Source organism: Tursiops truncatus, chromosome 20, assembly GCF_011762595.2.
Source record: "Tursiops truncatus isolate mTurTru1 chromosome 20, mTurTru1.mat.Y, whole genome shotgun sequence".
In the NCBI taxonomy this organism is placed as follows: Eukaryota; Metazoa; Chordata; class Mammalia; order Artiodactyla; family Delphinidae; genus Tursiops; species Tursiops truncatus.
Window position 1 is genome coordinate 28,826,497 of NC_047053.1, and position 23,699 is coordinate 28,850,195.

The window sequence follows — 23,699 nt, forward strand, 5'->3', positions numbered from 1 at the left end:
AGGAAGATCCCACATGCTGCGGAGCGGCTGGGCCCGTGAGCCATGGCCGCTGAGCCTGCGCGTCCGGAGCCTGTGCTCCGCAACGGGAGAGGCCACAACAGTGCGAGGCCCATGTACAAAAAAAAAAACCCCAAAAAACCAAGCCAAACAAAAAGTACATGGTTTTATGAGTCTGTTTATATTACGTTCAAGAAGAGATGCAACTAATCTGTGGTGTGAAAAGTGAGACTAGTGGGAAGCTGGGGGTGGAGAATAACTGAAAAGGAGCATGAAGGAACTTTCTTGAGTACTGATGATGTCCTGTAGCTTTGTAGGAGAGTTACATAGGTACATGCACTTGTTGAAATTCAGTGAAAATACATATAAGATTTGTGTATTTTATTGTATGTAGATTTTGCTAGAACAGATATTGAATTCTAGTTAGTAATATGCATATTAAAATATTTAAGGGTAAGTATACTGATATCAGCATGTTGCTTTAAAACATAAAAAATAAGATGGATTGATGGATTGATCAGTAAATAGATGGGTAGCAAAATATTAATGGAAGAATCTAAGTGATGAGATTGTGAATAGTTACTGTAAAATTCTTTTAACTTTTCTGTACATTTGAAAATTTTCATCATAGAATACTGAGAAAGCAAAAAGCATTTAATACCCTCAAAAGCAATTGCTTCCTTATTTACTTCACAGAGTGAAGCAATATAAGCAATTACCTTTGAAAGTTAAGTTACTTATTATGTTTCTGGCTGGATGTAAGTTGTCACAAAACTAATATGAAACACTGCTGGATTTATTTATGTTACCATGTTATTTTGTTTATATATGTCATTGAGAAATTAACTTACCTAATCTCAACTCATCATTTCAAATTCTGGTAAGTTTGGAAGATCTTAATGGGATAAATTGTCATTATTTTCAGTATCAGGAAAATTTCTTCCTACCTCTGACCTAAGAATTTATTTGAGGTTCGATCACAATTTATAAGAACCAAGTACGGGACTTCCCTGGTGGGGCAGTGGTTAAGACTCCACGCTCCCAGTGCAGGGGGCCTGGATTCAATCCCTGGTCAGGGAACTAGATCCCATGTGCATGCCGCAACTAAGAGTTTGCATGCCACAACTAAGGAACCCATGTGCTGCAACTAAGGAGCTGGCAAGCTGCAACTAAGGAGCCTGCAAGCTGAAACTAAGGAGCCTGTGAGCCGCAACCAAGGAGCCCGCCTGCCGCTACTAAGACCCGGGGCAACCAAATAAATAAATACTAAGAAAAAAAGAAGCAGGTATTCGCAAGACTATTTGTTGGAATTTCTATATAATCATGTGGATTAAAATAAAGTAGGAAAGTAAATTACAGCTTTTTCTCCTTGGTGATTTATTTAAATTCTGGTGAATGCAGTTGGTTTTGCACATATGTTAGCTGTACAGACTAGAAAGAAGGAATCTACAACCTGCTACAGATTTTGCCTGGCTTCAGTTTTCCTTGGGTTTATTGGAATAATTTAGAGGGCAGGAAGGAGAATAAAAGGTAATTATAAACACTTTATAAATTTTGGTTGATTTGATATTTACTCTCAGTATTACTCAGTTGCTACAAATTTATATTTAAACAGGATCTCAACATTCCATCCAAAATACATGCAACAAATAACTAAAGATTTTAAGTTTACAGAGAAGAATCTGAGGGCAAAATGCCTAATACAGGGTCATAGCATAAATTAAGTAGCATAGAATAGGAGTTTAGAATTACAGATTTTTCTCACACATCAATTTTCCTTCTGGAATCATTTCTTTGCCTAATTTATTATGCTTCATAGTTGAATGTATTTGATTCAACTCATTGAATATGCACTCCTCAAGAAAGTATTATTTTGTCTTGTTTGCCATAGTCAAGAATCAAGATAGACTTAATGCATGTGCCTCAATATTATGTGAGTAATTATCACTCTGTCTGAAAAGCAGTTCAGAGAGTGATTAAAAAAAAAAAAGTAAGGGCTCATTAGAGACTTTAAAATAGTAGAATAACAATGACATTGTCTGCTTCTCTCAGAAATCGCCAGGAAAAAGAAGGAGGATGAACAAGAAAGAAAAATACAAACTCCATCTTCAGTAAGAGTAGGATGTATCTGTTAACACCAAATCAGAAAATTAAGGGCTACCAAATGCAACAAAGACCAAGTGGGTTTCAGAAAATGATGAGATAGAATGCTTTCATCTGAAGACCTCAGTGAAAGCCAGTAAGGTGTATGCTCCAGAAAAGGTGGTATTCTTTGTGGGGGCAAAAATAATTTTGGAACCTTTAACAGGCTACCAGCAGGGACTCCTCAATACCTAGTTTGGCACCAAGAAAGAAAAGAGGATAAGTTGAATGAGGAATTGGAAATACACCATATTTTTAAAAAATGTATTTATTTGTTTTTATTTTTGGCTGTGTGGGTCTTTGTTGCTGTGTGCGGGCTTTCTCTAGTTGCGACGAGCGGGGGCTACTCTTCGTTGCGGTGCGCGGGCCTCTCATTGTCGTGGCTTCTTGTTGCAGAGCACGGGCTCTAGGTGCACAGGCTTCAGTAGTTGTGGCTCACTGACTTAGTTGCTCCACGGCATGTGGGATCTTCCCGGACCAGGGCTTAAACCCATGTGCCCTGCATTGGCAGGCGGATTCTTAACCTCTGCGCAGCCAGGGAAGTCCCAAGAGACTCTGTATCATTAGCAGCTTTGTTGGCTAGGGAGAAGTCAAGAATAAAATAACTCCCTCACACAACCTTGGGTCCTCAGAAACTTCATTCTGAGCTACATGAACGTCTTATGAAGAGCTGGTCCAGGAAAAACGTACTTCATTTATAGATTATTATCATAAAGGAACCAGCAGGGATTTTATATGAAGAGATTACAATTTTAGAAAGTTGAAGTAGGGACTTCCCTGGTAGTCGAGTTGTTGAGACCCTGCACTTCCACTGCAGGGGGCATAGGTTCGATCCCTGCTCAGGGAACTAAGATCGTGCATGCCGAGCAGCATGGCAACATAAATAAATAAAAATTTTAAAAAGTTGACATAAACAAAAATAAAATAAATGGCAATTGAAAAATATTCCTGATGAAAGTTGCAATAAGATAAATTGTCTTGAATGATAATTTTAAAAAATTAATCTTGCAAGTTCTTTGATAAAAGTAGAACTCAAAGCAGAGAGCTCAAGGAAGGGTTAGTGCAAAAGGTGAAGTTTAGCTAACAGAGCTTGAAAAATAAGGGGAAGAGAAAAATTAAATTGTCAATGAAATGAGGGGCATATTGGAAGCAGGAAAAAGAATAGACACTTCTGGAAAACACAGTAAGGTACACGGAGGGTAAAATTGAGAAGAAATGAACAAAATGAAATGGAACTTAACCACATGTCTAAAAGGAATAAAGACCCAGTGTCAGATGTGGCACATGGGTAAAGGAGAATGACTGTTGTCCTTGAAGAATAAAACTCAAGTAATACAATGTAATATTTACAGGTATTTTTCAAAGAAACTGCTCAAAACAAATGCAGATTTGAATCTATAGATTGACAGGGCACATAATGAGTCAGGAAGAATTTACACAGAACAATTAACGTTAAGGCATAATCTAGTAGTGTTATTGTACTGCCAAAAAAAAACATTTTTAATGACTCCAGAGTAAAAGAATAAACATGACAGGGAGAAAGATTCAAATTGGTTTCAGAATTCTCAGAAAAGTTCAGTGTCAGAAGACAGTACAGCAATGTAAAGTCCTCAAGGATGGGAAGTGTGACCTAAGAATTTTATATCTACTCAAACTGTTGTTCAGGTGAAAAGGCAATGGTTTTAAACATGCAAAAACTCAGAAAATATAATTTCCCTAATGCCTTCTTGAGAAACTACTGGAGGACATACTTTAGATAACCAAGTGATGAAAATATAGCAAAAGGCTTGATATGAGCATTGAATCCATAGGATTAATGGGGGGCTTACTATTCTAGGACAGAATTTATGTATTATAAACTCTGACATGTAGATATTATATGACTCAGAAGCATTGGGAGGATAAGGGGGGGAGATAGTAGAAAGCTGTAAAACTACAGAGGATGTACTCTAGCAAAATCTAAAAAGCTAGTTGATAAGAAGATGAGGGATCTAGGAAATGGGAAACCAAACACAGAAGAGCTCCATAAGAAAGCCCCAGGGTGTCATTTGTACAGCAAGACTGTAGAGTCCAGGGTTTTCCAGGAGAAAAAAGAGAAACTGATTTGCTTGAACATACGGAAAAAATCATTGAATCGTGTGCCACAATGTTGTTGGAGCATTTGGAAAGAATTACTGATAGGTATGTTGAAAACAAATCAAATGGGAAAAAGTGAGGCAGTCATCAGCTCTAGGAAAAAAAAGTTGTACAAGAAAAGGGTTGTGATCTTAGTATACGCTTCAGAAATTCACACTTTGTATACCTGGAATATATATATATATGTATATATTTATTTATTTATTTATTTTTTTGCTGTATGCAGGCCCCTCACTGTCGTGGCCTCTCCCGTTGCGGAGCACAGGCTCCGGACGCGCAGGCTCAGCGGCCATATCAATATTGTATTCAGAATGTATATGTAACAGCTTATGACCTAAAGTAATATCTAGAAATAGTGATGTGGATTAGTAGAATCATTAGACAGCGTTCTATTTCTGGTTGTGTTTCAAAGAATAATTGTGTTTCATCTTAGTAAAGCCCCTGTTTTTTTTTTTAAAAAATATATATAGTTGGATATATAATATTATGTTAGTTTCAGGTGTACTACAGAGATTTGACATTCGCATACATTATGAAATGATCACCACAGTAAGTCCAGCACCCATCTGTCCCCATACAGTTATTACAATACTATTGAAGAGTATTCCTTATGCTGTGTATTATATCTCCACGGCTTATTTATTTTATAACTGAAGGTTTTTACCTCTTTATCTCCTCCACCTATTTTGTCCCCCACCCCCACCCCTCCCCTCTGGCAACCACCTGGTTGTTCTCTGTATCTATGAGTCTGTTTTCATTTTTTTGTTTTTTGTTTTTTAGATTCCACATATAATTGAGATCATACAGTATTTGTCTTTCTCTGTTTGACTTATTTCCTGAGCATAATACCCTCTACATCCATTCATGTTGTCGCAATGGCAAAATTTCAATTTTTTATGGCTGAGTAATAATATTCCATTGTATATATACACCGCATCTTCTTTATCCATTCGTCTATTGACAGACACTTAGGTTGCTTCCATATCTTGGCTATTGTAAAAAGTGCTACAGTGAATTTCAGGGTATATATATGCTTTCAAATTCATACTTTTTTAAGGTATATACCCAGAAGTGAAATTGCTGGATCATATGGCAGTTCTGTATTTAATGTTTTGAGGAACCATCATACTGTTTTCTGTAGTGGTTGTACCATTTTACAATCCCACCAACAGTACACGAAGATTCCCTTTTCTCCACATCCTCACCAACACCTGTTATTTGTGGTCTTTTTTTTTTTTTTTTTTTGGCGGTACGCAGGCCTCTCACTGTTGTGGCCTTTCCCGTTGCGGAGCACAGGCTCCGGACGCGCAGGCTCAGTGGCCATGGCTCACGGGCCCAGCCTCTCCGCGGCATGTGGGATCTTCCCGGACCGGGGCACGAACCCCTGTCCCCTGCATCGGCAGGCAGACTCTCAACCACTGCGCTACCAGGGAAGCCCTCATGGTCTTTTTGATGATAGCCATTCTGACAGGTATGAAATGGTATCCCTTTGTGGTTTTGATTTATATTTCCTTGATGATTAGTGATGTTGAGCATCTTTCCACGTGTCTGTTGGCTATCGGTATGTCTTACTTGGAAAAATGTCTATTCAGGCCCTCTGCCCATTGTCTAGTCAGGTTGTTTGTTTTTGTTGGTGTTGAGTTGTATGAGTGCTTTGTATACAGTAAGTCCCCTACATATGAACCTTCAAGTTGCAAACTTTCAAAGATGTGAACGTGGTCTTCAGCAACTTAGTGACCCTCAGTGACAAGCTGGAGCTAGATCTGCAAGAGGATGACTTCATCAAACTCCTTGCTGTGCAACACGAGGAGCTTACTAATGAAGACCTGGTGGAATCGGAGGCCCAGAGAAAGGACACAGAAACAAGAGGAAGAAGTAGTAACTGAAGAACCGAAGAGACTCACGATGCAGGAAATGACAAGGGGATTTTCTTTATTTGACCAGGCACTGTTAGTTTTAGAGGCACAGCACCCGAACGTAGAACGGTACATGAGGGTTGCAGCCGCCGTTCAGAATGCAATCCAGTGCTACTGTGTCGTCTATGACGAGAAAAAAAGAGCTACTACCCAGACATCACTGGATCATTTTTTCAGGAGGGTAGATAGAATTGAATCCAGCAAGGAACCAGAACCTGTGCCATCACCGTCAGGTGTGAGTGAAACTGCAGCTTGCCCTCCGTCTCCTGTTGCTGACGATCCTTCAGCTCTACCATCTCCCACCTCCTCTCCCTCCTCCAGTAAGTCTTCTTGCCTGTCACTTGATGCCAGCCCCTGTATGCCAGCTGTTGTACTGTACTACTGTACTTTTCAAGGTACTGTACTGTAATATTAAAAGTGTTTTCTTTATTTTTTGTGTTTTTTATGTATTATTTGTGTGAAAAGTATTATAAACCTGTTACAGTACAGTACTATATAGCTGACTGTGTTAGTTGGGTACCTAGGCTAACTTCGTTGGACTTATGAACAAATTGGACTTATGACCGTGCTCTCGGAACAGAACTCATGCGTATGTAGGGGACTTACTGTATTTTAGTGGTGGCTTTACGATTTTCTGTATGTAGTATCAAGCCATCTGCAAATAGTGACAGTATTACTTCTTCCTTTCCAATTTGGATTTATTTTATTTCTTTTGCTTGTCTGACTTCTGTGGCTAGGACTTTCAATACTATGTTGAATAAAAGTGGGGACAATGGGCATTCTTGTCTTGTTCCTGATCTTAGAGGAAATGCTTTCAGGTTTTCATCGTTGACTGTGATGTTGGCTGTGGTTTGTAACTGTTGGCCTCTATTATGTTGGGCTATATTTTCTCTATACCTGCTTTGATGAGGTTTTTTTTTTTTTTATCACAAGTGGATGATGAATTTTGTCAGAAAGTTTTATGCATCTGTTGAGATGATCATATGATTTTTATTCTTCAGTTTGTTAATGTGGTGTATCACATTGATTGATTTGTGTATATTGAACCATCCTTGCATCCCTGGGATAAATCCTACTCGATCATGGTGTATGATCCTTTTAATGTGTTGTTGAATTCAGTTTGCTAATATGTTGTTGAGGATTTTTACTTCTATGTTTATCAGTGATGTTGGCCTCTAATTTTCATTTTTTGTGGTGTCTGGTTTTAGTGTCAGGGTAATGCTAACCTTATAGAATGAGTTTGGAAGCATTCCTTCCTCTCCAAATTTTTGGAATAGTTTTAGAAAGATAGGTGTTAACTCTTCTCTAAATGTTTGGTAGAATTCACCTGTGAAGCTCTCTGGTCCTGGACATTTATTTGTCAGGATTTTTTTTTTTTAACTGATTTAATTTTGTTACTAGTAATTGGTCTGTCCATATTTTCTATTTCTTTCTGATTCAGTCTTCAAGATTGTATGTTTCAGGCTTCCCTGGTGGCGCCGTGGTTGAGAGTCTGCCTGCTGATGCAGGGGACACGGGTTCGTGCCCCGGTCTGGGAAGATCCCACATGCCGCGGAACGGCTGGGCCCGTGAGCCATGGCCGCTGAGCCTGCGCGTCCGGAGCCTGTGCTCCGCAATGGGAGAGGCCACAACAGTGAGAGGCCCACGTACTGGGAAAAAAAAAAAAAAAAAAAAAAGATTGTGTTTCTAGGAATTCACCTATTTCTTCTAGGATGACAAATTTATTGGCATGTCATTGTTCATAGTAATCTCTAATGATCCTCTGTATTTCTCTGGTGTCAGTTGTAACTTCTCCTTTTTAATTTCTGATTTTTTAAATTTGAGCCTCTTTTTTTTTCTTGATGAGTCTGGCTTAAGGTTTATCAATTTCGTTTATATTTTTAAAGAACCAGCTCTTAGTTTCATCAGTGTTTTCTATTTCTTAGTCTCTATTTCATTTCTGCTCTGATCTTTATTATTTCTTTCCTTCTCCTAACTTTGAGTTTCCTTTGTTCTTCTTGTCGTTTCTTTAGATGTAAGTTTAGATTGCTTTTTTGAGATTTTTCATGTTTCCTGAGGTAGGCTTGTGTCACTAGACTTCCCTTTTAGAACTGCTTTTGCTGCATCCCATAGATTTTGGATCACTGTGTATCCAATGTATTACTTTCTCCCTATATGTTTGTTAATATTTGCTTTATGTATTTAGATGCTTCTATGTTGGGTGCATATATATTTACAATTGCTATATCTTCTTGTTGGATTCGTCACTCTATCATTATGTAATGTCATTCTTTGTCTTTGTTAGAGCTTTGTTTTAAAGGCTACTTTTTTAATATAAGTATTGCTACTCCAGCTTTCTTTTTGTTTCCATTTGCATGGATTAACTTTTTCCATCCCCTCACTTTCACTCTGTGTGTATTCTTTTTTTATTTTAAAGAAATTATTATTGATGTTCGAAATTACTTAACTTCAAGGATATTAGAACATGAATGAAAAAACCTCCACATGCTTTTAAGAGTCTCCTATAATTTTTCTAATAGTTTACTATGTCTATTTTATTTTACATTTAGATCCTAATTCATTAGGATTTTATGTTTGTGTGAGATATGCAATACAAAGGGGTTTCCCCCGTTCAAGTGGAAAACCAATTGTCAACCATTCATTGGGTAGTTCTGGCTTTCCCAGCTGACGTGAAATGCCTTCTTTCTCACTAGCTGAACCCCCTTTCCTGAGATGCCTCGTGAGTGTGCCCGGAAGTGAGTGAGGTAAGCTCACCAACCTGGGCTCCTCTTCTACAAGGCACAGCTACTGTCATAGCCTCTGCGGAGACAGCAGGGAGCATGCAACACATGGAAGTGCTCAGAGGCCATCAGCAAGAACCCCGCCCCATAATAACCAGGCAGTGTGGGAGCCTCAAGGCTCTGGTACTGACCACAGGGTGGGGGCTAAGGGGACGACCGCCTGCTCAGCTAGGGGAAGCTTGCTGTCTTCAGCTGGTCCCGCTTCTCCTGCAGCTTGCACGCCTGGCTGTCCAAGCAGCTGACCCTGTGTTGCAGGGTCTTTAGCTTGCTGTTCTTCTCCTCCTGCTCCCATAGGAAGCACACTTTGTTCTTGTTCTGCCAGGATGAGAAGCAGCAGGACTGCAACAAACTGACGAGTTTGTAGGCCCCCAATGCTGCCAGGATGCTCTCCTTGATGAACATGGGGCTGGTGTCCCTGTGCTCACTTAGCACAGCTTCTGTGCCTGGCTTCAGGGTAACATCTGTTGGAGGGGTGGAGGGGCTCTGGGAGGGCTTCTGAGGCATTGCTGTGAGGGACAAACTTGTGGGGCTCTGTGCCAAGCCCTTGTTGGGCCCCAGGCTGGTTTTACTGCAGTCAGGCTCCATGTCTCTCTTCAGCCTCTGTCGGTCAGCAGGCTCTCAGGGGACAGACAGCCTCTTTCCGGCATGCTTGGAGGAGAAACTGTAAGAATGAAGTGAGCCAGTAAATTTGCAAGCCCCAGGTACTGGGGGGATAAAGTCATCCATGGAAATGCCACTCTTATCTACCAGGCCCCCATCAGGGGAGGTGGTGTTCTGATTGCCAGCATCTACAGCAGACATGTTTGCTTCTCCCTGGCTGTCTAATGCTGCGCTAGCCAGATTGGCTTCTGGAGTACTTCCAGAGGCTGCTGCACCAGTTTCTGACTGGTGGCTTCTGGGCTGGCCCTGGGTGCAGTTTTACCCTACAGTGCAGCTCACTTCAACTTGCAGGACTCCAGCTTGACCACTGGGTTTTCACTTGAGGATGTTGATGACCCTGCAGTTCCTTGCCTGTCTGCTTCACTCACATGTCCCCTCAAGCCCCCTGAGGACTTTCTGGTATCCGTTCTCCTGGTGCATCCACGGCCTCCAGCTCCCTTCTTCTCAGTGAGGTGGAAGATGGAAGTCATGGCCACGATCTTGAGCAGTCAGTGCTCATCCTCCAGCCCCGTGGAGAAGCTTTCTTTGGTGAAGTGTTCACTACTGTGGAAAGACTACTTAGTGGGGGTCCAGTTATCCTTCTGAACAGCCTTTAATAACTGGATCAGACATTTTGAGTCCCTTAGGGGGAAACCTGTGGCAGGAGACAGCGTGCTTCTCCCCCTTGCCCTGTCAGTTGGAGTAACTTACAGCTGCACAAAAGATCACCATCTCGGGCCTTGGGCTGTCCTGCCACTGCCAGGCTCCAGCCCTTGCCTCGTTGAGCCCAGACCAGGGCAGGACCGCCCTGAGGGGAGGGTGCAAGGCAACATGGTTGCAGGACATGGGAGCCAGGCACACAGCTCCCACTGTATGGCAAGATGGCAAGATGGCGGCACCCAGCTGCCTGCCACCTGGGCAACCGGCCCTAGACCTGTCTTTGTGTGTCTTTAGACCAGAAACGAGTGCTTGTAGGCAGTGTATATATGGGTCGTGTTATCCATTCAGCCACTCTATGTCTTTTGATTGGCGCATTTAGTCTATTTACACTTAGAATAATTACTGATAGGTATGTACTTATTGCCATTTTGTTTTCTGTTTTTTTTTAGTTCTTCTCTGTTCCTTTCTTCTTATTTTGCTCTATTCCCCTGTGATTTTTTTTTTTTTTTTTTTTGGCGGTACGCGGGCCTCTCACTGTTGTGGCCTCTCCCGTTGCGGAGCACAGGCTCCGGACGCACAGGCTCAGCGGCCATGGCTCACGGGCCTAGCCGCTCCACGGCATGTGGGATCCTCCCGGACCGGGGCACGAACCCGTGTCCCCTGCATCGGCAGGCGGACTCTCAACCACTGCGCCACCAGGGAAGCCCTAAGCTCTCTTCTTTTTGTGGTCTTATGACACTAGTGGTAGCTTGATCTTTGGTAAATGTGTAACATCTAGGTTGCCATTCACAGAAAACTTAAGATCCTGCTGGCTATGCTTCAGTATCAACCTGGTCAGAGTGAACAAATGATTGTTAAGATTCCACTGAGAGCAACAGTAGGGAATGAAATTTCTGTTGTAAGAACCCCAAACCCAGCACCTCAGGAGCCAGTCATTTGGTAGTTGGCATTATATATATTCAAGGCTAACTAAGAGAATCTGTGATGTGTGGGCATTATAATCAGCTGACTCCAGGTGGCGTTCCTGGAGGCTGCTATAGAAAGAAAGAAAGTAGCTTAACGAGGAAGGAATTCAACCCTGAGTTTAACTCCATTTGGTCCACTAAGAAAAAGAATACCAAGTCTGGTGGAGAATTTGCCTTCTTTAATTTAATGTGTATTCTAGATTTAGAATACATATGATTAACTTGGGGGAGGGGAGTGATCAGAAACTTAACATTTACATGTTGTCACCCTAGCAAGGGCATATTGAGTAGACAGCATCATCGTGATATGTGGGCTGAGGTGAGGCTGCTCCAGATGAGTTTCTCTCAGAGTTAATTGACAGAAACTACCCACCTTCAAGAATTTTTATTACCTTAGGAATGCTATGCCAAGACTGAAACACAGCTGTGGGTGCTGTGCTGACGCCCACATTGCCAGTGTCAGGAAGGATGTACTTTTAAACCTCTAATTTCTCTAATAATGTCTTTAGTGATTTGTGTAGGTTTGGCATTGTGAGGAAGATGCTTCCTGGCTTGGTTTATAACAAGAATTCAGTTTGCAGTCTTAAAATGTGTATTGTCTTAATATGCATGTGGAAGATACTAACAAGTTAGAAAAAAGATCTGACTAAAATACTGTCCTGTCCATCTAACAAAACTTACCCACCCATGATATATGAAAATAAATGAAAATTACATGTTTTATGCTAGAATAATCTATTTATCTATTGGTTCCTGTTTTATACCAAGATGGCAATATGTAGTGCTGAAAGAGAGCCAGCTTTCATATTCAATTCCAATCTGACTCCTTTCCTTTTCTCTAATGGAAAAATTGGATTGGACTCATGTCAACCTATAGAGTGGAGGAAGAATAAGCTTTTGTAAATAAATATTTTTAAAGAGGTAAGGAATAGCACTCTTTTTAAATATTTATTTATTTATTTATTTTCGGTACGTGGGCCTCTCACTGTTGTGGCCTCTCCCGTTGCGGAGCACAGGCTCCGGACGCACAGGCTCAGCGGCCATGGCTCACGGGCCCAGCCGCTCCGCGGCATGTGGGATCTTCCCGGACCAGGACACGAACCTGTATCCCCTGCATCGGCAGGCAGACTCTCAACCACTGCGCCACCAGGGAACCCCGAAATAGTACTCTTTTGCTTGAAATATAAAGCTTCATAACCAGTTGGTAACTATATTATTTTGTAGATGTTATGGCATGTTTCTTTTAATATATAAAATCTGAGGGATCCTTTCCTAACTGGTAGATTCACTGCAAGGATTGATTATATTTATCAAAATAAATATACATTCAGCTTTTAAGTAGACACTAGTACATAAAGCAGAATATCCCTATATTGCTTACAAAAGGAATATATAGAATTTATTTCCATTCTGCTGGTGTATATAAAAACATTTGTTTGGATCTGAAGTGTGTTAATTTTTACCTTTACATTGCCTTTGTCCCATCTTACAAACTCAAAACCTTATTGGAATAGAATCATAGAATTAGAATTTTAAACCTGGAAGAGACTTTAAGAGTTATTTTATTTCAATTTCTTAATTTTTCTATTGAGGAACTAAAATCCAGAGAATTTAAGAGTCTTTTTTCAGGTTACCCAGCTAGAATTAGAACCCAGCTTTCTGACTCCTTATATTTATGCTATAATCTGTCTCCAACAAGTTAGTTGAATAGCAATTAAATAAGTTGGCAGAAACTTTAGGTCTCGCTTGTGTTTATGTCCAGGCTTCAAAGTGATCCCTCATTATTCTTTATCACTTAAAAAAATTCTTGCAAGCACATTAGGTGAAAGTAATGCTAGGGATTCTCCTATGACTTGGTCCTGTTATGAAATCTAAAGAAATCAATGCTCATCTAGAGCAAAAAACATGAACATACTCAGTACTGAAGTTTTCCTTCTTTGTGCTCCACTAATTATGATAATGATTTGAGTAGTTCCATAATGATTGTCTTAGTCTATTTGGGCTGCTTTAACAAATTACCATAGACTGGAAGGCTTATAAACAACAGAAATTTATTTCTTACATTTCTGGAGGCTGGGAAGTCCAACATCAAAGCCTGGGCAGATTTGGTATCTAGTGAGAGCATGCTTTCTGGCTTATAGATAATTGTCTTATCCTTGTATCCTTACCTGGTAGAAGGGGCAAGGGCGCTCTCATGGGTCTCTTTTTCATAAGGGCACTAATCTCATTCATGAGGGCTCCACCCTCATCAGCTAATTACCTCCCGAAGGTTCCACCTCCAAATACCATTACACTGGGGATTAAAATTTTAACATATGAATCTGGGTGGTGGGGGGACAAACTTTCAGTCTGTAACAATGATTTAACATCCACCTCATCCTTAAATACTGCTCCCAGATATACTCTATGGCTTTTTAAAGGACTAATTTGGGAAAATACTGATTAAAATAAAATAGTATAAACACTGATAAGTACTGAACTGTTCAAGGTCACTAGGGTACAACTGTATTTTTATAATTCAAAATCTTCCACCAGGCATGTTTTGGGTTGTGGTTATTTCTGAAATAGAATTGAGGAGTCGAGACTGACCTACTCAGATAAATAGTCTGAGGATAAAGATGACACTAGCCAATTTGAGCAGCAGGGAAGAAGAGTCAGAACATTTATGAATCTGAGTTTTATTTTGTGTGTCTGAAGAACTATTGTTAGCTTAAAGCAAGACCCTGTGCTTTGTTTATAGAGTTCAGTGTATGAAGTTTAATAGAGCTGGATTTCTGCTTCACGATACATAACATTGAAAAAGTCAGTATCCACAGAAATCCAAATATGCATTCATGTATTCATTGACAAATAGCTTTAATGAAGTGGAATTTTTTTTCTTTTTTTTTTTGTGCTTGTGGGATCCTAATTCCCTGACCAGGGATTGAACCCAGGCCCTCACCTGGGCCCTCGGAAATGAGAGCAAGGAGTCCCAACCACGGGACCACCAGGGAATTCCCATGAAGTGGAATTTTTTTATGTATGTCACTGACCTTAAAAATTAAAACTAACCAGGGAATTCACTGGTGGCGCAGTAGTTAAGAACCGCCTGCCAATGCAGGGGACATGGGTTCGATCCCACATGCCACGGAGCAACTAAGCCCATGCGCCACAACTACTGAGCCTGCGCGCCTAGAGCCCGTGCTCCACAACAAGAGAAGCCACCGCAATGAGAAGCCCATGCACTTCAATGAAGAGTAGCCCCCGCTCACTGCAACTAGAGAAAGCCCGCGTGCAGGAATGAAGACCCAATACAGCCAAAAATTAATTAATTTAAAATAAATAAATAAAATTTAAAACTAACCAGACCCCTAATGATATCTCAACATTGTTCAAAAGGTGTTTATGCATATAGTTCGTATATGACTTAGACATAAACTAAAGATTTTATTTTTATCTATGACTATATAAAGTCTGTACTCGTATTCCCAAAACAAACAAGAAAGTAACAAATTGGTATGTATGAAAACGTATTTCCGTTTGTTTGCAGGATGTGAATTGCTTGAAGATAGGAATGGTAATAAGCACTTATAAATACCTGTTAATATAAGTAAATAGCAAAAGAGTGTTCTTGGACTATATTTGAAGGGCCTTAACAAGATTAATTTGATTTTAAAAGAGCCAGTCCCCCAAAATGACACATACTGCAAAAGTTAAAAAATTTCTAATCATACTCTTCTTCAGCAGTGTTCTCAACATAGTAACATTTGTAATCCCAGTTCCCCAGATTGCCTTGATTACTGGCCCTCCTCTGATATTTTCTATGTAATACATTTGCCAAACTTTAAAACTCTAAAACCTGCTATATAGGGATCTTTCAAGTATTGTATGAGAAATGATGAAAGCAAGCAGTTTGCTATGTTATTATCATGTTAGTTTCTCTCGGTAGTTCTCTTAGAAATGACAAGCTTTAATGATAAGCTTTCATTTGAGTTGATCAAATATTCTCTGATGTGACTATGTTTTAAAATATATTTGCAATTCTGATTTTTCAGAAATAATCACTTTCAATCAGAGTCAAAACCATAGGAACTTATTCATGCTAAGTGTTGTAGCTTTTTGACATGTAGGAATAGCTGATGTGGGTGAGGTGTCTAGCTTGATGTTTTATCTCTAGCTATTCATCAGCTAATCCTCCTCCCTACTTCACTGAAAATATTTTCATTCTGTCTGACAAAAAGTAAAAAATTACATTAACTGCGACTAAAAATGTATTGCAGATGACACATTAATGAGACTAATGGTTCTTGCCTTATTCTCTGAAGTTTTCACATTCTTACCTTTGGTGAACGAGATCCAGATAGTTTAATAATTATACAAAAGATATCCTTTCTGGGGCAACTCTTGGGAACAAGGTTGCAATAAAGGTTTTCAGGTTTTTTTAAACATTAATTTTAAAACAGCAAAGGGACCAAGTAAATGTTATAACTATATACTAAAAGTCCACTTGGGCAAAATATCTGGATGTGTCCAGTTAATCAAAATAAAGCGTGATGAAAGGTAAAGACAGGCAATGCTGACAAAGAGTTTAGGTCTATGAAGGAAGATTTTGACTCATCAAGAAAAATTCAGTTAACTTAGCATGAAAGGAGAAATGGCAATATTGTTTATAAAGCATTTGGATTTCAAAGGATGCCATCAATTTATTTCATAATTGTTAAAGGGTAGTAACTTTCAAAATTCTTTTCATCATAATCAGGATTCAGTATGTACTTAATATATATCTGGAATACTTACCTTTACCTCATGCACCTTATTCTATTTCCTTTTTTTAAAAAAAATGCTCACAGTTCATAAATTGATTTACCCACTAATGGATCATAATCTACAATTTGAAGAATATTTTAAGTTTGAATGATAAACAGAATTTTCTAAGTTTTTAATTTTCCCTTGGGGACTTAGAACATAAACATTTTAATTTTATCTCTTTCTAAACCACTCACTTTCTTGGTCCCACCTAAACCCTGTTATCACAAAAATTGCACCAGCTCCAAAATCATACACACAGGTATCCTGTTCTCAGACTACAACACTCCATCCTTTTAGGTTATATGCCCAAGTGCTACCACTACCACTAAAATTCTTTTTTTTTTTTAATATTTCTATAGTGTTATTTATTTTATTTTTTGGCTGCGTTGGGTCTTTGTTGCTGCGTGCGGGCTTTCTCTGGTTGCGACGAGTGGGGCCTGCTCTTCGTTGCGGTGCGCAGGCTTCTCATTGCGGTGGCTTCTCTTGTTGGGGAGCACGGGCCCTAGGGCACGCGGGCTTCAGTAGTTGGGGCTCACAGTCTCTAGAGCGCAGGCTCAGTAGTTGTGGCGCATGGGCTTAGCTGCTCCGCGGCATGTGGGATCTTCCCCGACCAGGGCTTGAATTTGTGTCCCCAGCATTGGCAGGCAGATTCCCAACCACTGCGTCACCAAGGAAGTCCGGCATAAAAGTTTTTAATTTTGATGTAGTTCAGTTTAACTCTTTTTTACTTTTGCTGCTTGTATTTTTGGTGTCATATTTAGGAAAGCCATTGCCTAATCCAAGGTCTTGAGGTTTTACTGCTGTGTTTTCTTTTAAGATTTTTATAGTTTTAGCTCTTATAATTAGGTCCATGATCCATTTTGAGTAAATTTTTGTATGTGGTGTAAGGAAAGACACTAACTTGATTATTTTGTGTGTGGATATCCAGTTGTCCCAGCACCATTTGTAGAAAGTACTATTTTTTCCCCATTGAATTGTCTTGGCGCCCAGTCAGTGATGATTTATTCACATGTTATTAAATTCAGTATCTGATTTTTCCCTTATCTTGTTTGACTTCTCAGTAGTATTGACACAGTTGACCATTCTGTTCTTCAAATATTCTACTCTCTTGGTTCACCTTTCACTTATCTTGCTGTCTTTTCAGTATTTATAGGTTCCTTATCTTCCACCAAGCTTCTCAGGGTTGGGTTTTCAGTTATTATGGCTGTGTAACAAATTAGCACAGAACTTAGTGGCATAAAACAATCATTTATGATGCTCATAGTTTCTTTGGGCCAGGAATTAAGACTGGGCAAAGCAGGGTCAGCTTATCTCTGTTCCAGGATGTCTGGGGCCTCAGGCTGGGACTGGTATCATCTGAAGGCCTTTGCCATTACATGTCAGGCAGTTGATAATAGCCATTGACTGGGAGCCTCAGCTGACACCCACATGAACCTGTCCATGTCCCAGAGGGAGGGGAATGGCAGAGGAAGGGGAGGAAAAGGAGAAAAGGGAGGAAGAGAGAGGAAGAGAGAAGAGAAAGCCAAGGGGAAGTCTTGTAGTCTTTTATGACCAAATTCCAGAAGTCACAGCATCACTCTTGCCACTTTTTTTTTTTTTTTCGTCAAAGTCTCATTCACATTCAAAGAAGGGGAAACAGATTCTGCCTCTTCACTTGGAACGGTAAAGTTCTTAAAGAGCATGTAGGACCAGAAATATTGCTGTGACCTTTTTTAGAAAAACAATCTGCCACCGTCTGTTCTGGCCGCACAATTCACATCCTTCCCACATGCAAAAAAGTCACTCACCCTCCCCACAAAGTCTCCCAAAGTTTCATCCCTTAATGGCATCAGGCTCAGGCTTGAGGTTCAGGATCTCAGTGAGGTCAGGTCCAGGTGAGATTCCTTGGGTATAATTTCTTGATGACAGCTCCTTGAATATAGTTCCATTTGATTTGAAAACTTGGGGACTAAAGAGGCATATTATCTACCCCCTTCCCCACTACTACCCAACATACAATGCGTATGTTGGGAAGGTACTTACTATTCCAAAAGGGGGAAAACAGGAGGCACATAGAAGTCACTGGTCCATAGCAGTTCTCTTTTTATGTTTTCTCTATGTGATCTATTCTATTTCCATAGTTTAAAAAAAAATTTTTTTTTTTTTGGCCACGGTTCGCGGCTTGTGGGATCTTAGTTCCCCCGCCAGGGATGGAACCCATGCCCCCTGCAGTGGCATTGCGGAGTCCTAACCACTGGACTGCCAGGGAATTCCCCTCTATTTCCATAGTTTTAAATACCATCCATACATTCATGACTTCCAAATTTCCTAACATCTCTGAGCTCCACACTAAAATATATAATGAGCCATCTGACACCTTCACAAGGATATCTCACAGATTTTTCCAACTTAACATGGCTAAAATGAATTCTTATTTTCTACTTTACCCTTTTCCTCCACAAATCTGTCTTTTCCTGGTTTCTCCATCTAGGTGAATGATGCCACCATTCACTGAGTTGCTCAGACCGAAACCTTAGGACTCAGGCTCATTCCTTTCTGTCTCTCACCTCTACATACAGTAATCAGCAAGTTCTATATTTTCTTTCTCCAAAATCACTTTTTAAAAAAAATCTCACCTGGATTGCAACAGTCTCCTTATTGGTCACCCTCCTTCATTCTTGCTGCCGTCCAATTTTCTTTGACACAGCAGTCAAAGTAATATTTTAATTAATATGCCTGGTTATGACACTGTCTAGCTCACAATCTTCAGTTACTTCCCCCTGCATTTTGAGTAAAACATCCATGTAACTGGCCTGTTCCTGTTCCTCTGACCTTATTCCTCACTACTTTCCCCCTTACCCACTATACTTTATCTTCTTTGGGCTTCTTCCGGTTCCTCAAACATACCAAGCTTTCAGAAAGGGCCTGTACACATGCTGTTTTCTCTGTCTGGAATATTCTCCCCCAGCTTCCCACTTCCACATAACTGCGTCTTTCTCATCCTTTGAGATATGGCATTCCTGACTATTCTAAGTAGGTACTTCCCTTTAATACTTTCAATCCTATTTGTTTCCTTTATAAAACGTATCGCAATTTTAAGTTATAGCCTATCTGTTTACTTATCATCTGTCTCCCTAAGCCTCCCCAGGTCAGGGGCCATATCTGTGTTATTCACCAGTGTATACCCAGTGCCTGGGCGACTGCCTACCATATTATATGCTCTCAACAAATATGTAGTGAATATTGTTTAAAGGTATAATTTTGTTTTGAGACAATGTTAATAATTAATAAGTAATTAGTAATAATTTAAAATGTGATGGTTCCTAATTCTTACTGAAATAGCCTTTTTTTTTCTCTTTTAGTAACTGCCCTTCCTTTTTGGCTGCTGCTTTAGCCAGAGCCACATCAGATGAAGTCCTTCAGAGTGATCTTTCTGCACATTATATTCCAAAGGAAACCGATGGCACAGAGGGGACTGTGGGTAAGTACTTTTCTGCATTATTTGTTTTAAATTTTAAAATCTTCTCCTGTGTAGCGATTCACAGAAAATGTCTACAAAATACTGTATCTAATTATGTTTACCCACTGGTTGATTTTATAGTAGTAGCAAGAGAAAAAAAAGCAAAAAAATTTTTTTCAAACTAATCAATAAAAGTAGGGAAAAGAGGGGAAAATACAGGCATATTTTGAAACCACATGAAGGTAACTGGAGTGAGAGATTATCGTAACAGTATGTTATCATAAATAATACCTAGATAAATGGAGAGGTGACAGTTATGTAATGTGATTTAATTGCCTGGATCATTGTACATCTTTTTTCCAGGTAAATTATGAGGCTTTAATTATTAACGAAGGCATGTTTATTAATGTGTTAGCCTTATACATATTTGACAGACTAAAAAAATACCAATTGTTGTAAAAATTAGGGAATGGCTACTCAAAATTGTTGGGAATTTTAATATTTCACTGTTTGTTCTATTTTAAGCATTTGCCTTTAAACATGGTGCAGAGGGAACAAAGCGTATATTAATGAATCAGGACAGCTGGATTCCAGAGAATGTGAGGCAGATATAAAAATAAACATTCTTATTCTTCCTTTATCTCTCCAGATAATTTTTGACAGAAAACTGGCAAAGAAGGAATTCCTCTGCTTGTTTTTACTGAGAGTAATTGATTCACTTGGAACCAAATTGTTCCAGAGTCAAGTTGGATGGAATTCCTGCTGCAAAGCATTGGTCTTTCCTCTTGTACTGATGCATGAAGTAAAAGCCCTATAATGAAAAGATGAGGGAGATTAAATTCTGCTTCACTGCAGCCAGGGTGATGGCTGACTCAGCTCCAGCTCAGTACAGTGACATTAACGACTGATGAGTAATTTACAGCTGTGAGGGGGTGGACTGCTACTTTGGACAATTTTCTCTTTTTCGCACCCTTTTTAATTTAATTTTATTTTTCCATTTCAAGCAGCAATTATTTATATACTGATGTTCTTACACCACTTCCTGCAGGAGAATACTTAACGTAGCAAGATGGAAGTGTTGCCCTACGTGCCTACTTTGGAAGAATTTTCTGAATCCCCATAAGATAGCGAAAGTGTAATTAAGGATTATTGTTTTGGTGGATATCATTGGTCATTCAGATTTCATATTTTCCCAAGAGACTACCCAGTAATGTCTCCGTGCCACTGCTGTGATTCAGAATGATCTATTATAGTTCCAGACTGTTTGCACGTCCTTCCTCTCTTTAACCCAAATCACTCAGTGTGAACTGCACTGAGGAGAATCTCTACAGGGCGTATTGTGTTTAGCCATACATCAGAATGGGAAATGAGCATACTGAATAAGGCCTGCTGTCATTGTCTTAAAGGCACTGAAGTCCCCACTGAAATGCCCTTTGACTTTTCTCTTAGGTGTTTCCAAAAACAGACTTAAAGAAGAAAAATCCTTACCTTAAAGTTCTTTTTAATGTTTATGTCATCCCTAACAATGTTTGTTAAACAACCTTGCATTTCTGTTGGCAGACATAACTCCTGCCCAGAAAACCTAAAATCAATTTAAAATATACCAATGTAAAAATTAAAAACAAGAAGGTGAAAATGATCACTAATACAGAGGATATTAAAAGAAATTATGAAAACTTTGTGAAAATAAATTTGAAAACCTGGGTATCTTCTAGAAATATACAAGTTAACAAAACTTTACCTAAGAAGAAAGAAATTGAGAAGATTGTCAAAAAGGACAAAAGGCGTAGGTGATTCTACAGGTGAACATTTTCAAACAAGACAGATAATTCCATTGCTTTTTAAAATGAATTATCCAATTGCATAGGGAAAGAAGGAAAATTTGCACAGCATAACACTGCTACCAAAACTTGCCTAAGACAAAACTAAAATAAGGAATGAGAGATAAGTCTTAGTAATCAATGTAAAAAATCTTAAGTGAAATATTTGTATATTGAGTACAACAATTCATTTAATGAGTATTTTATTGAGGGCTTACTATAGCTTAGCACTGTCCTGGGGAAACAGCAGTGAAAAAAACAAAAATATTGGGACATTTATTACATAATTCGTATATTAATAGGTCAAAAGAAAAAAACAGAATAATCTCTAAGGATGCCCAAAGAAGCATTTGATAAACTTCAATATTCATTCCTAATTTTTAAAATACACTTAATAGAGTAGAACTAGATGGATACATCTTGGACACTGTAGGACCAGATTTGGCTCAAACCAAAAACCTAGCAGGTATGCTTAAAGTATATACTAAAGAATTTTTTAGCTGCAAGTGACCGCTGGCTTCAGCAAAACAATTTACTGGCTCCCCTTCAGGTAAGGGCTACACAGCTAGATTCAAGGCTTCACATGATGTCATAAAGACCTGGCATTTCTCCAACCATCAGCTGTACTCTTTTTCATCTTGATTTTATTTTCAGGTTCTGTGGGATGGCAAAATGGCTGCTAGGAGCACCAGATGTTCATCTGCCCAGGTTCAAAACAAGCAGGAAAATAAGAGCGACTTTACTCAGTTGCTCCTACATAAATCACAGGATTCACTGTAATCAGCCCAGCTTAGGTTATTTCCCTTTCCTGAACGAATAACTGTGGCCAGAGGAATGTGGTTCCTAATTGGCTAGACCTGAATAACGTTTTACCCCTAGATGCACATGGACTGAGAGTAGAGAAGGAAATGTTCCTGGTAGAAAGAGGAATGTTTGCTAGGTGGCAAATAACACATGAAAACAAAGTTCTGACTCAGAGTAGCAAATAAATAAAATAACTAGGAATAAATTCAGTAAGAAATAAGAAGGACCTATGTTAAAACTCTATTGAGCAACAAACAAAGGATTTAAATTTATGAAACAGTATAACTTGTTCCCGAATAAGACTTAATATGAAAAAGAAGTCAATTTTTTCCCAAATAACTCTGTAAATTCAATATGATCCCAAACACAATGGCAACACAGTTCCCCCTCAAACTTTGACAAAATAATTAGTTCATCTGGAAGAATAAACATGTCAAACTACCCAAGTGACGTCTTTTAAAGTTAAGAATGATAGGAAAATTAGTTCTCCTCATATTAAAGCACGTTATAAAGTTATAGTAATTTTTAAAGAATGGCGTCATTGTAGAAACAGTTGGAGAGATCAGTGAAGAAGAATTAACAACCAAGAAGCATACAAATATTTTAATATTTTAGTGGTTATTAAAGTTTGCTTATTCATTTATTTAGTCAACATGTTGTGAGCTCCTGCTATCTGCTAGGTACTTACTATGACTGATCCAGGACAATTAAGACACAGTCTCTATCTGCTATCTAATTTGGGAAAAGTAGAGCATGGGTGCGAGTCAGATAGACTCACAGATAGACTCACATAGACTCACAGGCAGTACTCACTGAGAATGGTATTGCCTGTTTGTGAAATGTTCCAGAGACATAGCATGTAGCATATAGTCAATAAATGTTATACATTGTTTAAAACTGTGGTAAGAGCTATAATAGACGGTGTGATCAAAGACAGATCTAGTGGTCTACTGAATATCAGAGAAAGCTGGTATTGCTTCCCTTGATCAATTTAATCTGTCTACACCAGGGCTGTCCAGTAGACAGCACAATGATGGAAGTGTTCTCTACCTGCATTGTCCAATGTGGTAGCCAGTGGCCATATATAGTTGCTGAGTACTTGAAATATAGCTAATGTGACCAAAAAACTGAATTTTAAATTTTATGTAATTTTAGTTAATTTAAAGTTAAATAGCCACATGTAGCTAGTAAACTACCTGAATGGACAGTAGAGGTATATATACTAAGAGTCATATAAACAGTAATAATCAAACCAAAGTATGATATAATGTTTTATATTATTATCTGGGAATCTGGGAACTATCCTGGTAGTTAATATCAGTTATTTGTTTCACCCCACCCCATGCTCCCTCAAAGTTTCTGAATTCACTTATTGTTTTGCAGTCTTCTGTTGTGATTGAGTCAAATGCACACCCAAATGTAGGGTCTGGATTTGGGGGGATATGCTGTTGCAGAGACCAGATGGGTTGGAGAGATACAAATAGGTAATTGCTGGCTGAAAGAGACAGTCTCTGGTAACTGGTGCTTTAAACAAACAAACAGAAAGATTGGAGTTGCTAAATGTTGGGTTGTCTACTGGCCTCAGTTTTTCCCTCTTATACACACCTCCTCAG

The 23,699-nt window shown here is 39.2% G+C and overlaps 2 protein-coding genes and 1 pseudogene across 14 annotated transcripts in view; 1 reads left to right on the top strand and 2 right to left on the bottom strand.

Annotated features, from left to right (window-relative positions):
• The window catches only part of PPM1E (protein phosphatase, Mg2+/Mn2+ dependent 1E), a 192,264-nt gene that overhangs the window by 146,732 nt on the left and 21,833 nt on the right, over positions 1 to 23,699 (top strand). For all 3 annotated transcript variants that reach the window (XR_012328401.1, XM_033848124.2, XM_073797201.1), the window contains exon 2: positions 19,365 to 19,483. Coding sequence is in view for 2 of the 3 variants with exons in the window: in XM_033848124.2 (XP_033704015.1) it covers positions 19,365 to 19,483 (119 nt within the window). In the remaining variant the exon portion in view is untranslated. The remainder of the gene's footprint in view (positions 1 to 19,364; positions 19,484 to 23,699) is intronic.
• On the bottom strand, positions 7,878 to 11,568 carry LOC101321566 (peroxynitrite isomerase THAP4 pseudogene; annotated as a pseudogene).
• TRIM37 (tripartite motif containing 37) overlaps positions 11,701 to 23,699 on the bottom strand; it is a 163,907-nt gene continuing 151,908 nt past the window's right edge. For 10 of the 11 annotated variants that reach the window (XM_073797194.1, XM_073797197.1, XM_073797198.1 and 7 more), the window contains 2 exons: positions 20,951 to 21,044; positions 11,701 to 20,273 (listed from right to left, as the gene is read on the bottom strand). In XM_073797194.1, the coding sequence (XP_073653295.1) occupies positions 20,178 to 20,273; positions 20,951 to 21,044 (190 nt within the window). In that variant the 3' untranslated portion in view covers positions 11,701 to 20,177. The remainder of the gene's footprint in view (positions 20,274 to 20,950; positions 21,045 to 23,699) is intronic. The other variant, XM_073797193.1, reaches the window with a different exon arrangement.